Source organism: Salmo salar, chromosome ssa25 (assembly GCF_905237065.1).
Source record: "Salmo salar chromosome ssa25, Ssal_v3.1, whole genome shotgun sequence".
Lineage (NCBI taxonomy): Eukaryota > Metazoa > Chordata > Actinopteri > Salmoniformes > Salmonidae > Salmo > Salmo salar.
In genome coordinates, this window is record NC_059466.1 from 16,779,883 (window position 1) to 16,796,087 (window position 16,205).

At 42.9% G+C, this 16,205-nt stretch overlaps 1 protein-coding gene across 1 annotated transcript; it reads right to left on the bottom strand.

Moving 5' to 3' along the window:
* Positions 1-4,009: 4,009 nt before the first annotated feature.
* On the bottom strand, positions 4,010-15,884 carry LOC106586275 (interleukin-1 receptor-like 1). The gene is made up of 12 exons (XM_014173400.2): positions 15,769-15,884; positions 10,662-10,706; positions 10,353-10,452; positions 9,973-10,213; positions 9,043-9,226; positions 8,714-8,864; positions 6,392-6,460; positions 6,157-6,286; positions 5,825-5,973; positions 5,570-5,701; positions 5,022-5,186; positions 4,010-4,911 (listed from the first exon to the last, which is right to left on the bottom strand). Exons 2-12 carry the CDS (start codon positions 10,701-10,703, stop codon positions 4,502-4,504), a joined length of 1,773 nt encoding a protein of 590 aa, XP_014028875.1. The 5' UTR covers positions 10,704-10,706; positions 15,769-15,884; the 3' UTR covers positions 4,010-4,501.
* Positions 15,885-16,205: the final 321 nt, after the last annotated feature.

Consider the following 16,205-nt stretch of genomic DNA (forward strand, 5'->3'; position numbering starts at 1 on the left):
ACTGGCACCAGGTCCAAGGGTAGCTCCACATCACTGGAAGGGACACTTGCTTAGTGCATACACACACACTAAGCTCCCAGAAAAGGTTATATTACATACAAATTTTGCTCAAAGCAGCCAACTAAAGTAATGTAGTTCATCTCTGCACAGTATGTTAGTTTGTCTGCTAACTAGACAGTCAGTTTAAGTGGAATGATTAACTGACAATATTTACATTTAACTGACATTGCCTGGAACTCTGTTTCCATTGAAGTCCAAGTAAGTAGTAAGTAGAGCTGGATAGGACACACCCTACGTAAATCTGGACTGTTTAACTAGAGAGAGGGTAAAGCTAACGATGGGAGAGCCATCACTTCCAGCAGATTTCCTTCCTGAGGGTGGCGTTGATCATGCACTGCTTCTCATGGGGTGAGCCTGATGTTCCACATGTCACACCTCATGTCTAAAACATGTGGAAAAGGTGACATGAAGTCAACATATTGATGCATCTAGAAATTCAATGTTTTACGCAAAAATGTATCATATTTGATGAGTTACTGACCTGTCCGTCCACAGGCTCGATGTGCTGTAGTCTCCACAACTGGACAACTGGCACTCCACAAGTGCTTGGATCACACTGGCACAGGATGTCCATGCAATGGAGGGCCTAAGGGATGCACTCTTGTTGGACTGGAAAACAAAGAGACATTTGGTCAGTGGTAGGTCTTTTTCAATGCTATATCACCATATTTATCTGGACAGAAAATGCATTGTTTATCATAACACAAACCCACCTTAGACATTGTGACAATTGGTCCCTCACCCAATCCTCATGCCTCATAGTTTGTTATTGTTTCCCAATCATCAGCTACTTCTCTGATGAGTTGGTCTTGGAGGCTTACATGTGCACAGCAAGTCTGCACCAGCACATTACCATAACGTAGATAAGGTGGGATGAATCTCAGGATTTTTGAATCTTTTAGTCAAGCATTTGACCTCAACATGGATTCTGTTTCTCTCTGTCTTCTGTGAGATGTATCTCACGCTCTGTGAACCTTCTGTGGTTCAGGAATGGAGGAATGTTCACAGTGACTCCTGCAGGCCTCAAGCTCTCGACCAAGAATCCTTTGCCTGCTAAAACCGTGTCTCCAGACATGAAGATCTTCTCAAACCCTGACTTCTGGACAATGGCTTTGTCTGACACAGATCCTGCATGCAGATCACTGCAGTATGTTATCACAGCATTAGGTGCAACTCCCAGGAGCAGCTTGATGGAGTTCATTGAATGGTACACAGAGAATATTTGCTTCTGCAGATCCATCTGACTTGGAGTAGCAACTTCAATGTCAGTACTGTCAATGACCATCCGGAAGTTTCTGCTGGAACCCTGAAAAGACGCAGGCAAGCACGTTAGGTTCTTCTGACATGGAACAGTTTTCATGATGCTAAAAAAAGCTTTTGGATTATGTGAATGAAAGTGATGGTAACATTGCTGACAGTGCTTGCACTGCAATTTAATAGTTGAGCCAGGTGCAAGTTGGTGTAACTGTGACGCAACTTCATAAGCGCCAGAAACACTTGATCCTCAAATGATTGCACCTCGACCCTCTACTTGGCAAAGTAGACAACGCAGTCCTTGCAACGTTCCAGGTGACAAAACTGCACATTTTAAAGTGGCCTTTTATTGTCCCTAGCATGAGTTGCACCTGTGTAATGATCATGCTGCTTAATCAGCTTCTTGATATACCACACCTGTGGACGGATTATCTTGGAAAATGAGAAATGCTTACGAACAGGGATGTAAACAAATTTGTGCACAAAATTTGAGAGAAATCTGCTTTTTGAATGTATGGACATTTTCTTATATCATTTATTTCATCTCATGAAACATGGGCCCAACACTTTACTTGTTGCATTATTTTTCTTGAGTATATATATATATAAAAAAAAAGGTAATTGGCTCCACTTCCTTAGAAAAAGAGTACAAATGAGAACAGGTTCTAACCAGTTCTCACAGCCTATATGTCTAAGATAGTGGAGACAGGAAGTCTTAAGTTATCCCCACTCTGCGGTCCCTTGTTAATTTCTTTTGCCATGACGACCTTGTCGCGAACACAACTCCACTTTTTAGAAGATATTTATTTTGTCTGCATATTCAATTTAAACTCATTTAACTTAGAATTAGTTTTAGTTTCTAATGGTAAAGGACATATACAAATTGTTTGTCATAAAATATGGTGTCTAGCTCTATGAGCTCTAAGTAATTCCAGTTCTTCGTGCACGTGTAACGCCCTGGCCATAGAGAGGGGTTTTTTGTTCTTTATTTTGGTTAGGCCAGGGTGTTACATTGGGTGGGCGTTCTATGTTCTTTTTCTATATTTTTGTATTTCTTTGTTTTGGGCCGTGTGTGTGTGTCTCCCAATCAGGCACAGCTGAAGTTCGTTGTGGTTGATTGGGAGTCACACATAAGTGCATGTTTTTCCGTTGGGGTTTTGTGGGTAATTGTTTCTGTCATTGTGTTTCACCTGACAGGACTGTTTGGCTGTCGGTTTTCTTGTTTGTTTTGTATAGTGTTCTTACGTAATTAAATATGATGAACACTAACTCCGCTGCGTTTTGGTCCACTCTCTCTCACGGCAGTCGTTACAGCACGGAAGTAACGAGATTATTTGAAATTACTTATTTCCAACCCTGATCTTAACACCCACCATGGATGCCCACAAGATTTGCCTGATATCAGACAAACTAAAGGAAAAGAAAACCCACACCAACTTAGGTAAGGGAGTGGAAATAAACGTGGCGCAAACCAAACAGGTGAGACAAGAGGATGGTGCAACACATCCTGACCAACGAGGATGATTCCAATCAGGGCAAGACAAACCCAAAGAAAACCAACCTTGAAATCGAAAACAAAATCCAAAGCGAAATTGAGCAAAACCCCAAAGCCAATAACAAGAGGATGTTTAAGAACATATATTGAACATTTTATTCCAAAACAGTTAATGTGATGGGATGGGTAACTTCAGACACACTCTATGCTGAATAAAATAAAGTTTTTTTATTCATTAAAAGAAGCTAACATAAGCATTTCCTGGCAGTGACTTTTCTACCAAAACCAAAGTGTGGTTAAAAGAATAAAGACTGAAGCATCGGAAGCATTTAAAGGTTATACATTTCTACCTCAATCACATACTGTATCAGTAGTAATAAAGGAATACAAATCACCTAGAGAACATTGTCCGGTAGATCTCCCAGTTTTATGATTAGTTTGTGGTCCCGAGGTTGACAACATTAGCAAAATATTCACATTATGAGTCTTTCTCAAGTCCTTGGAACACTTGTTTCACAACAGTTGTTGTGAATGATATGTTTATATTTCCTTTACCGTCCTGTGTTGTCTGCTTAGTCTATTACCATTGATATGTTCTATTTTGAGACCTTAAGGGAACGATTCACCCATTTTGAATGTTATATCATTTTTGTGCATTTCTGAGCGATGATCTATCGATTCCTGGGTTCATTTCATGTTTTCATGTGTATCTGACCTGTTCGCTGTTCAAGCAGGCAGAAATACAAAACTTGTCATACCTGCTGTATTTCTGCCTGCTTGAACAGCAATAGCTCAGATACACATGAAAACATGAAATGACAACGGGAATCGATATAACATCACAGAAAAATACAAAAATATATCTGTTGATTGATGATCATCTGTGGCAGCAGTTATCACTTTCATAATTAGCCTACAGGGTATCTGTAATGCTGACTGTTCAGATTTACAGTCGTGTCTTTTTCCCCATCCAGTTTATTCAATGACTATCTTCAGGGCATCAGATAAGTTAAATTCATTTTCTTTCAACATAATAATCGGCACTTATCTTGAGTAAGTAGACAAGTTTCTCAAAGGTTGGAAATGTACATTTCAATTGATTTAGGACCTTAGTCAATATGTCACTATGGCTCCATAGACAGGTTGGTTGTTTAGCAACAAAACAGACGCGTGCACAAATATGGAGCAAAACAGAACGGGTTGGTTTAGATTGTTGACAGCATGTAAACTATGTTTAGTCTCCAATGTTTATTGAAAACATGAAGTTGCACAATGAACACTTATCTCTCAAATACATTGTTACAGTTATTGGTTAGTAAGAAAGCACATTTTTGCCATATTAGCATAGACGTGACATCAGTCAAAATACCTAAAAACAAGACATGGTTTCAAGAACAAGATAAAACTAGCTGAAATTAGCCACCTACTATTCCCCACATGGCAGTTTCTGTCATTGTTGCTAGCCATCCAGAATCACAACATCACACGGCCTTCTGCCACGTTGTACACATCGTTTTTGTGACGCTCTCAGCTAACCTGTGTATATCTCTGCACAGCACTGGAATAATTAATGATATTTCTATGAATGGAATAAGGATTTTCAGAGAACCTGGGGGTGTTCTCTTCTATAACAGAATCCTAGACCTCCAACCGCACTTCAAGTCCTCAGACCTGATTGTTCACATAGAACAGTCATATTAACTGGTTGTCAAAACTAGTCGAGCGGCGCGGCCAAGGCATCATGTAACGCACCCTCTTCCAGAAGCTTGAGTTGGGCAGCGTCGACCCACGCCTTCCCTCCTGCCACATTAAGGGGGCACTCTTGCGGACCAGGTGCTGCAGGCCGGGGGGCAGGTGTGTGTAGCCACCCTCCCCCATGTCCCCCAGCTGGATGAGGATGATGCTCATCTCACTGTGGACCAGAGCCTGGTAGAGCCCCACCTGACAGTCATAGTCCTCCGCTGTGGTCAACGAAGACGAGTAGCCCCATTGGCCACATGAGCCTTGACCTCCTGAGCCTGACCATGTGCTTGAGCTGGGGGTCAGGATGACAATCAGCCTCCTGCTCAGCCGCATGCAGGCCTCCACCAACTCCATGCGGTCTGGGGACAACAGAACAGAGAGGAGCGGGAGAAGATAACTTTTGACTTTAGTACTTTATTACTGTTACATTTGCTTCTTAGAGGGCAGGACACAGTCTGAAAGAACCAACCTTCTCCAGGTAAGTCGTCTCTGCTGTAGATGAAGAGTCTAAAGCCACACTTCTGCTCCAGGACAGTGGGCAGATAGCTGCACACAAAGTTATACACTTTCTCATCCATGTCTTTGTCTACGCCATCCATCTGGTAGACAACGTAAGCATCATAGACCTTCCCATCTGAAAACACAGACAAAGAGGAGGTTTCTGTCAAACCTCAGCAGGAAAGGAGTAGATTGTAGAGATTTGATTAAATTATATTTGAACTGAAATGGAGTTATTTTCTAATAAATGGGCCATTACTTCTACTCTTGCAGTGGGATTGACCCCAGCCAGGACCTGTTGAGAAGGGCCTACTAGGCCTACTGCCTACTGCAGACAACTGCACTGCACAATCAGTGGGCCATGCTTCAGTGTGGTGAATAAGAACTAAATGTAGTAATATGTTTATATGGTATCCAATACTATATAGATCATGTAGGCTGAATAAGCATTTCTGTACAATGAAATATCTTAAATGAAATAGCATCATTAAACTTCAGTGGGTGGCTAGATGTTCTTACCCTCAGATCGACCATAGCATTTGAAAACTCCACGGAAGAGGAGCACCAGATCGATGTAAAACACTTTGATGGCCACAGCAGCTAGCAAGAAGAAGAGCAGTAGCACCACACATAGACCCATAAACATAAACCCTGTGGGGGGAAAGACAGGGAGAACACAACACCAAGAAAGTTACAGAGAGTTTGCGTGTGATTTTGTGTGTGTTTGTGTGACGTGTGTCTGTGTGATGTTTGTTTAAGAGTGTGTGCATTAACCTCTTTGCTTGAGAGTAACCACTGCAGAAGTCCATTTCTGGTCGTTCATTGCAACACACGTGAACTTAGACTGGAGGTCCCTAGTAGTCACTGTGTTTATGGTCAGGATAGCCGTGAAGATACTCCGCATTGAAGATACCTCCACCTCGCTTCAGTAACACATACACACAAAACATTCACACAGTGATTTCTCAACGGTGAATCTGGGGTCTTGTTTTCAAGGAAATGTGTAAATTCTGTTACCTTGTTCTCAAAAATAAGTGTGTGTGTGTGTGTGTGTGTGTTTGCGTGTATGCATGAATCCGTGTGTGTGCGTGCATGTGTGTACCTACCTGGTGGTGTTCACTGAGTAGCCTTGCTGCTGCGAGCGCACTTTCACTCCATTCATCTCCCACCACACGTGACAGTTGTCTTCAATGTTCTGCCCACAAAACGCTTCACACCTCAACTTCTTAGTGGTGTCTATGAAGAACAAAAGATACTCTGAAGACAGAGAGATATACCGGGCAAACCAAATCAAGCACAACACAAGTATTTGAACGTTTTTGAGCCTGGTTTGATCCCTACACAGGTCAGTGGTCTCTGTGCTTCCGTTTCTAGGCAGGTTGATCTGAGGAGGATGCGAGGCAGAGGGAGCTGAAGGAGACAAACACACAGTTTAGTCAGAAAGATACTTTTGGATACATTCAAAACGTTGTCACTGATGTTATTGATGATTGTTGCTGCCACAAAGACCACATGTGATATGAGGGTTGCTTTTGCTGTTGCTTTTGATTCTGTTTGTTTGATATAAAATGGAGCCTAATGTACCTAGTGTAGCTGTCACGTCCTGACCCTGGTATGAAGTCATTTTTCCCTAGTAGATTGGTCAGGGCGTGACAAGGGGGTGTTTTGTCTATGTGTTTTGGGTTTTCTGTTTTCTATGTGGGTTGTCTAGAGTTTCACTCTATGTTGTCATTTCCTATGTTGTGGCCAGGTATGGTTTCCAATCAGAGGCAGCTGTCTATCGTTGTCTCTGATTGGAAGCCATACTTAGGCAGCCTGTTTTTCATGGGGGTTTGTGGGTGGTTGTTTCCGTTTAGTCTAGTGTACCTGACGGGACTGTTGTTGGTCGTTTTGGTTGTTTTGTTGTTAAAGTGATTTCATTAAATACAAAGAATGAGCACTATCCCGCTGCGCCTTGGTCTCCATTCAACGACCCCTATGACAGAACCACCCACCGTAAAAGGACCAAGCAGCGTGAGAGGAGGTACCTGGAGTCGTGGACGTGGGAAGAAATCCTGGATGGGAAGGGACCCTGGAGCCAGGCTGGGGAGTATTGTCGCCCGAATGAGGAATTGGAAGAAGCCAAGAGGGAGCGACGGTATTATGAGGTGCTGTATCCTCCAATAGGGGAGGCGAAGAGGCAGCCCACAACATTTTTTGGGGGGGGAGGCATACGGGGAGTTTGGCGAGGTCAGGGGGGAGCCCTGATCTAACTTCCCGGGCATTTCAGAGAGAGCCATGAAGTAAACCGGAGCCAGTCGGGGAGTCAAGCGCGGAGCACGACGCTAGATTCCAGAGAGAGGTACTGGCGGAAAGGGCACGGTGGAGTAGGCACGCAGAGGGGCGAGCAATGCAGTATGGAGTGATGCGCACTATGTCGCCCATACACACTCACAGTCCGGTGCGGTCGATACAAGCTCCTCAACGTTGCCGTGCGAGAGTTGGCCGGCAGCCAGGGAAAAGTGCGCCGGCTCAACGTATCTGGCCTCCAATGCGGCTCTTCGGCCCAGGATATCCTACGCCTGCTCCACGCACGGTACCCCGCATTCCTCAGCACAGCCCAGTTTGTCCTGTGCCAGCGCTCCGCCCTTGCCAGGCTAGAGTCAGCATCGAGCCAGGACGGATTGTGCTAGCCGTAAGCGCCAGACCTCCAGTGAACCTCCATGGCCCAGTATATCCTACGCCTGCTCCACGTACGGTAACCCTCATTCCCCAGCACAGCCCAGTTTGTCCTGTGCCAGCGCTCCGCCCTTGCCAGGCTAGAGCCAGCATCGAGCCAGGACGGGTTGTGCTAGCACTAAGCGCCAGACCTCCAGTAAGTCTCCATGGCCCAGTACGTCCGGTGCCTGCAGCCCGGGGCCTTCAGCGGAGGTCTGCAGCCCGGGGCCTTCAGCGGAGGTCTGCAGCCCGGGGCCTTCAGCGGAGGTCTGCAGCCCAGAACTCTCAACGGCGGTCTGCAGCCCAGAACCCTCAGCGGCGGTCTGCAGCCCAGAGCCTTCAGTGGCGGCCTGCAGCCTAGATCCTCCAGCGGCGGCTTGGCGGTCGGAACCTCCAGCAGTGGTCTACAGCACAGTGATTCCGGTAAGGATCTACAGTCCGATTCCTCCAATAATGATCCACAGGCCTATGTTACAGAAGCGGAGGGATCTGCGGGCGGAATGGAGGTTACGCCCTGAGCCAGAGCCATCTCCATTGCTGGAGGATCGGGAGAAGAGATAGGTTCTGGGTGGAGCACATGAGCCGCCATAGACTGTTGTCACCCTCCCTGCCCTCCCTTTCGGAGTCTGCACCTTTGGGGGGGGTACTATCACGTCCTGACCCTAGTATGAGGTCATTTTTAGGTTGGGCTCTGGGCTCTGACGGGACTATTGTTGGTCGTTTTATTGTTGCAGTGTTGCAGTGTTTTCATTAAAAGTTTAATAATGAGCACTATTCATGCTGCGCCTTGGTCTCCAATCAACGACCCCTATGACAGTAGCCTAATAACCTGCTGTAATGTAGCCTAGAGTTTCCATGTTTGCTGACCCTGCTGCCATCTTGGATGAGGTTTCAGCAAAGCTCAAATCAAATAAATAAAATGCTGAGAGGATTGACAGAGCTGTCATCAAGCCACAACCTACTTGCCTTTGATCTTTAGTCTCCTGGATGCAGAAGTGTTGAGAACTGTCCCATTGTGCTCCCACGTACACACACACGTATAGATGCCCTCGTCTGCTTTGGAGGCGCCGTACACCCACAGATTTCTCTCAGACTCGTTTGGAATGAGACTGAAATTCTGAAATGAAAGACAAACAATTTGACAAACTTCTTTGCTGAAATAACAGTAACACACCTGATTCCACTCATCAAGAGCAGGTGCAACCCTTAGGAGCTTTAGGACAGGAGTTGAGAACCAATGTTGAATAGTTTTGCAGGATTGAAGTTTGTGTTAGCATTCTGGTCATGTTCAGTACCTTATACCAGGCTAAGTTCTCTTTTCCATCCTGGCACAATTTTTCCACTGGGTCAGGACATGGGATAGCGATGTTGTCTGCTGACTCTGAGATACTGCTAAATAGGACTGAGTGATCGAACGGTTGGGCTTTGACCACAATCACCTCTGTCACAAAAATTAGGCAGGTGTCTGCTCCCTTTCTCCTGGAACATAGGCATATACAGTGGACTAGTTATCCAAAAGGGAACCAACAGGGTTCTAATTGGGGGCCAGCCGAAGAACCCATTTAGGCTGTAGATAGCAAATGTTTTTTTCCAAGAGTCTATACAGCCTGAATCGAAGCAGTTTAAAAACGTAGAAAGTTTCCTTAGAAGCCAGAATGTTGAATACAATTGTATTACATGTGACCCTACCAGCTGTCTGTGTGGTTGGTCCTTCAGTGGGTCGAATTTTGAGACAAAATATCCACAGGACAGTATTATCTACCCGACTTTTTAGAGTGCCAGTACTGCCGTTGAAATTTCTGTCACCTGTCACGTGCTCAAAACCATGTAAACACCTGCAAAATTTCCATTAGTATGCATGTATCATCGTGCATGTCCTTCCGTCTTGTGCTTGGCCTTAGGTCAGGAGCAAACACATCTTTATTGCCACACACAGAGTTCTGCATTTTGAAGTCGGTAATAATAGTTTTCTGTGGATATTTTGTCTCAAATTTCAATCGGCAGAGTAAGTTGAAGTAGAATTTTATTCAACGTTTGCGCAAGACAAGCGACCCTTAGGTTTTTTCTTTGTAAATGTGCATGCCTACCCTAGCCCTATGTACACATCCAGGTTCAACACTAACCCTAGACTCAACCCTCACCCTAACCCTCCCAAACAGGGCTCCCCTGCTCTCAATGACCAATTTAACCCCTAAACACACGCACACACACAGTTGTTGTATTACCAGTAGGTGTAGTACTGATCAGAGTCGTTGATTAAAAGGGGGAGGAAGAAGAGCACCGGTCCATGATGATGCACACGCTCTTCCTCAGAGGACGGGAGCTCTTGGGTTCTGTTTCTGTACCAGGTAAACTCAGTCAAGCTGGCCCAAACCAACTCACTCAGGTCATAGTAGGCTGGCAAACTAAGGCCCTCCCCCTCTGTCACAGTAATTTCATACTTGACAGATTGGTTACATGGGGACTCTGCCAAAATATGAACATACATTACCCGATTAAGTTGCATGTGAAGGAAAAGAGGTCTATTGTTCAAGGTACAATATATTCACTATGCCTTGTAATAATAGGATGTAGAAATGTGTGAAATATGAAGAAGATGCTATACCTGTGTAATGACCTATTGTAGTGGGGTTTAAGGACATTTCTCTCTGGGCAGAAATCCTAGTCAAACTGAGGAGCAGAAACATGAGACCACCATCCACCAACTACAAGACAAGGGGAACAAAAAAATAATGTTACCTTATTGTAAAGTCGGACAGGAACTATCATTCCACACAAGACCCTATAATAAAACATCAGGAACATGTTTTACTTGTTTTTACAATAAATTACATACCTATTTTCAAAAGGGAATAAAATACATATGCAGAAAATATTTTTAGGTTCAGAGTGAATAATTACTGAAAGAGCTTACCCTGAAAGTGAAGTACATTTTCTGAAAAACAGGAACTTGCATCCACTGATAAGAAAGAACAAGAGTCATATTTCTCTTTCAAGATCTTTTTAGGATATCCTGTTATTGATACTGCAGAAATGATGAAAACTGAAATGTTGACAATGTGGATTATTGAAATGGCCATGTAACATTTTAAGCTTGAATGAAGAAACCATGACATGCAACATGACCTCTATGGAAAATAACCTGTGTTTGCTACAATTTTTGTTCAAATCGCTTTGGTGCTATTTTCACAAGCATGTGGTGAATTTTCAAAACTCTTAGTACAAAACTCCAAACTAGTAACACTTTTATTGCAGAAAGTACTATATTCGATCAGGTGTGTTCATTGAATACATATTTCACAATAATTGATGAAAAATAGAAATGTATTGTTTAGATATAATTACAGCTAAGAATGAATCTTTTCCCCAAAATCTACCAAGTTTTAATCCAGGTAATTCATATTTATCCAGTGACCATTTAAAGCATTTAAAACCAAGATATGGTTCTCCCCAAATAAGAGAGCGCTGAGCCACCTTGTTGATTTGGCTGCGCCACTATGTAATGATTTCAGAGCAAATTAAACTGATATTTAGTAATGAGTATATCTTTGATCGCCAATGACATTGTTGTGAATTTTGAAACAGGCTGTTCATAAATTCAGAGCGTTATCATGCTCCTCAATTAATTCCAGCCAGGTCACCCGTGATACATGTCAGTGTTAGACGTCCATCCATGTCTGAGGACGTCGGGAGATGTAGAATCCGGTCACTAGGGGCAACAGTGAGGGATGTTACCTTCAAGTAGGTTTTGGTTTTGCTAGGGCGTTGTGGATGGGCGTAAGCATCTGCTTCTGGTGTGAAAGGTTGCATATTTCGTTTAAGCCTATCCCAAAACTTAACCTTAACCATTCTGAGCTAATACCTAACCTTAATATTTTGGAGTTAATGACTAAAGTTAACCTTAAACACTTCGACATTTGACGTTTGGAACAACTTCGAATTTGGCGTTTGAAAACTTGAATGAACATCTTATACATGTTGCAGCATTCAGCGCATTTCAGCAGTAGGCTATCTCAACACAAAGTGCACCCAGGAAGCACAGAACACATCCCGAGTATAGCTTTGATGAATCATAAAAACTTCGTAACAGTAGTCAAACAAAAGACCAATGAGCAAAGTTGCTTAGCTTGCTAGATAACCTCCTTCAAAGAATGACAGAATACAGTGCATGATTCAGACCCCTTGACTTTTTCCACATTTTGATACGTTACAGCCTTATAAAATGGATTCAATTGTTTTTTCACACAATACACACAATACCACAAAATGACAAAACAAAAACCGTTCTTTAGAAATGTTTGCAAATGTTTGCAAAAACGTCAATATTTGGGTATGACGGTACAAGCTTGGCACACCAAGCGTGGCACACCATTCTTCTCTGCAGACCCTCTCAAGCTCTGTCAGGTTGGATGGGGTGCGTCGCTGCACAGCTATTTTCAGGTTTCTCAAGAGATGTTTGATCGGGTTCAAGCCCTGGCTCTGGCTGGGCCATTCAAGGACATTCAGAGACTTGTCCCAAAGCCACTCCTGTGTTGTCTTGGCTGTGTGCTTACAGTCGTTGTCCTGTTGGAAGGTGAACCTTTTGCGCCAGTATGAGGTCCTGAGCGCTCTGGAGCAGGTTTTCATCAAGGATCTCTCTGTCCTTTGCTCTGTTCATCTTTCCCTTGATCCTGACTAGTCTCCCAGTCCCTGCCACTGAAAAACATCACCACAGCATGATGCTGTCACCCCCATACTTTACCGTACGGACGGTGCCGTGACGCTTGGCATTCAGGCCAACGAGTTCAATCTTGGTTTCATCAGACCAGAGGATCTTGTTTCTTATGGTCTGAGAGTCTTTTAGGTGCCTTTTGTCAAACTCCAAGCGAGCTGTTCTGTGCCTTTTACTGAAGAGTGGCTTCCGTCTGGCCACCCAAAGGCCTGATAGGTGGAGTGCTGCAATGATGGGTTGTCCTTCTAGAAGGTTCTCCCATCTCCACCGAGGAACTCTGGAGCTCTGTCAGAGTGACCATCAGGTTCTTGGTCACCTCCCTGACCAAGGCCCTTCTCCCCCGATTGCTCAGTTTGGCCAGGCGGCCAGCTCTAGGAAGAGTCTTGATGGTTCCATACTTCTTCCACTTAAGAATGATGGAGGCCAATGTGCTCTAGGGCACCTTCAATGCTGCAGAAATGTTTTGGTGCCCTTCCCCAGATCTGTGCCTCGACACATTCCTGTCTCAGATCTCTACAGACAGTTCCTTCAACCTCATGGCTTAGTTTTTGCTCTGACATGTATGACTAACCGAGGGCGAAGAGTGGAAATAGTTTAAATATCAAGGTATTTTAACGGAGGCCAACTCTGTCTAAAAAATATACATAGCCTATCTACTGTCATATCGTTTGATGATCACATATACTCTACCAAAGCTCTCATATGGGCAATAAGTATGAGACAGCGCAGAGAAGCGGGGAAACTGTTATGGCTGTATTTTGACATGCGTAGGCGAGATACGTGCTTTGATAATGCAACCTACAGTAGGCTATATGGATTACAGAGTTAGGAAGTTAGGAATTTTAATATGAGAATGGAGATTTTGGGTGTCAGTGGAATTGGGACTGGATAGGAAAATAGCCTTGGCTATAGGACAGGAGAAGATAGAATCTTACCTCATTCCTCTCTGAATTGTTAACAGACTTTATGTCTGTGACAGAGGTGCCTATGTAACGAATTGTGCATAGGCCGATCACATTTGTGACTGTCTGAAGAGACACAATGACAGCTCAAAGAGGCACATGTTATTTTATAGGCTATACAGTGGGGGTTTCCAGTATTTTTTTTTTAACTGCATTCGTGTCGCGTGTGCAGTCCAGGAGTGTCAATTATGCTTGTGTTTTCAATTAATGGTGACTGTGTGTGTAAACACCCTAGGTTAAAGGCTTCAATGCGACAACCTGTTTGGAGAATGTGCTGTTATTTTTTGCTAATCTGATGCTGCGTATGTTGTGTATTTTGTGGAATTGCATTATTGCTGACATCGGGGAATATGTTGCGTCTTCCTGAGTCTTGTCTTCACATTTTTGGAAGGAAAAATGAAGAGTGTTCCCATGACAGCCCCGGGATCCCGGTTACCTATGTTAATCCCTAATTACAAAATAGGTGTACTGTAATCACATGAAACAAATGAAATGAAAATGAAACAAACATAACGTTCAGCAGACACTAGTTTGCATCAAACCTGTCTTTAGCATTTGGCCAAAGGTTCTCATCGACACAGTAACTATCCTTATTGTTCATGAACCTGGGGAAAAACCTTTTGTCATGGCGAATCCAAGCCTGACATGCTGTAGGTCTGGATTAATGTCATTACATGCTTCATCCATGGCCTGAAGGAGGGTGGCTCATGGGGATGGCAATCATACACCTTCTACCTGTATTCCAATCCTGTATTGTATTTAACAATATTGTGTTGCACTTATATATTTTAATATTAATAATGGATTTATATAGTAAGAGGGAAACTCACCTCATCTACCACTAATGTGTGGTACCAATTTGGGTGATGATGCACAGCAATAATTTTGTGCCAGAACGCTCACCATACATTAACTAGCATTGTGGACAGTTGAGGTGTGATATACAGTGAGCTCCAAAAGTATTGGGACAGTGACACATTCCCTGCTGCTCTGGCTCGGCACTTCAGCACCCCAGAACCGAAACGATACAATGACCACCAGGCTAAAGTGCATACTGTCAGCTCCAACCTGAGCGCATTTCACTGTAAGGTTTACACCTGTTGTATTCGGCGCATGTGACTAATAAAATTTGATTCGATTTGATTTGATCCACATTGGGCGTACCGGCCATAAACCAAAGCACCGTCCGTACATAGTAGTCCCCCCCACCCCAGGGGAGCAAAAGCACTGGAACAAATTCACCCATACGTGCACTAAAGTAGCAAAAAATTCAGCACCTGGACCCACATTCCCAGCATTCAACAATACTCTTTCATGGTCCTGTGTGGCTCAGTTATTGAGAGCATGGCACTAGCAACACCAGAGTTGTGGGTTAGATTCTCACAGTGGTCACATACAAAAATGTGTGGATTCACTTTCGTCACTTTGCATAAAAGTGCCTGCTATGTAAATGGCATATATTACAATAATACAGTACTGTGCTGGCAATGACATTTCAGTGAAGCAGTGTGAAACCTTCCCTTCATAAAGATCCCAGCAACTTGGTTTTGGAAACATGTTTACTGTTTAGGGGATGTATTTGTTACATACAATCAATATAATTTTTTAAATCATAATAATTATCATCAAAATAGTATATATATATGCTTTATACGTTTATACCTTACATTTAATTATGTAGTACTCAAAATATGCAGTAGACAAACCAGTTTAAAATCTATAAATTTACCAAACAGTTAAGTGATTATACATTTTGAGCAGTCGGATTAATTAATAATAAAATGTATTTTAACAAATTAGAAGATAATCATATCAAAAATGATGTGAGCATTGTATTGTAAAAACAATTATTTTATTTGAACAATTATTTTATTTGAACATGTATTGCAATGTGAAACGTATTCTAGATGAAACACTGATTAAGTTTGATGAAAAAGTGTCTGTATTATTTTGCTGAGCTTATTTTATACTTAGTCAATAGAAAATGTGGTTAGAGTTTTGAAACAACTGCCTTTCTGATGATCTCTTTTGAGTTTTGTACAAAGCGTTGTGAAAACTTACCACATTCACAGAAAAAGTCATCTAACAAATAGCATATTTTACAATAGTTTTTCAAATGTTGTACTGCACAGCTGGTGTACTGTAGACGCTTGCTGATTAGACAACCATGAACCATATTCTGATGACAATATTTCAACCATTGGAACCTAAACATCACATAAACAGCACAATTTCAACATAGATGCATACATTTCCACATATTGCCTGTTGAAGCATACTCAGCGTTGCACAGAAAAAAACACACTTAAACTGAACTGTAATCTAATCAAATGAATTGCAAGCCTTACCTACGCAGCAATCCTCCCTCAGTCTAAAGGAGCATCTGAGTAGAATTTACACAGTAGGTGTATATCTGGAACTGGAATCTGCTAAATATGAGCAAACTGAGCAGTGTAAACTTTTCTTGTAGGCCGGAGTATGGGTAGTGCTTTCTAGCAGGTATTTGCATATTTCCATTAGGGAAAGCCTATTCTGTGAAGTGTGCTTGTGCAATAACTCAATTCTCCCTTGCAGTCCTTCTAAACATTGCAAGTTTTTAAGACATTGGCAAAGGGTAAAATCTATAAAACTTAATCCTCTCTGTTCGTACCAGATTCAAGTTTTGGGAACAGAAAATTTGTATTGAGATCAAATGTTTCATCCTTGAGACAATTTATATAATGTAGGTCAAAATCCATCTCGCTCCATCTTCTTCCACTGCCGGCCACTGTGCTTCCTCTCATCA

Bases quoted from the DNA above. Each gene is read 5' to 3' on its own strand.
- LOC106586275 (XM_014173400.2), bottom strand. From the start codon at position 10,703: ATGCAAGTTCCTGTTTTTCAGAAAATGTACTTCACTTTCAGG. The intron at 10,214-10,352 runs GTATAGCATCTT...ATATTTTGGCAG, and splicing joins TACAATAGGTCATTACACAG to AGTCCCCATGTAACCAATCT. The intron at 6,461-8,713 runs GCAAGTAGGTTG...TGTCTCCTTCAG, and splicing joins CAGGAGACTAAAGATCAAAG to CTCCCTCTGCCTCGCATCCT.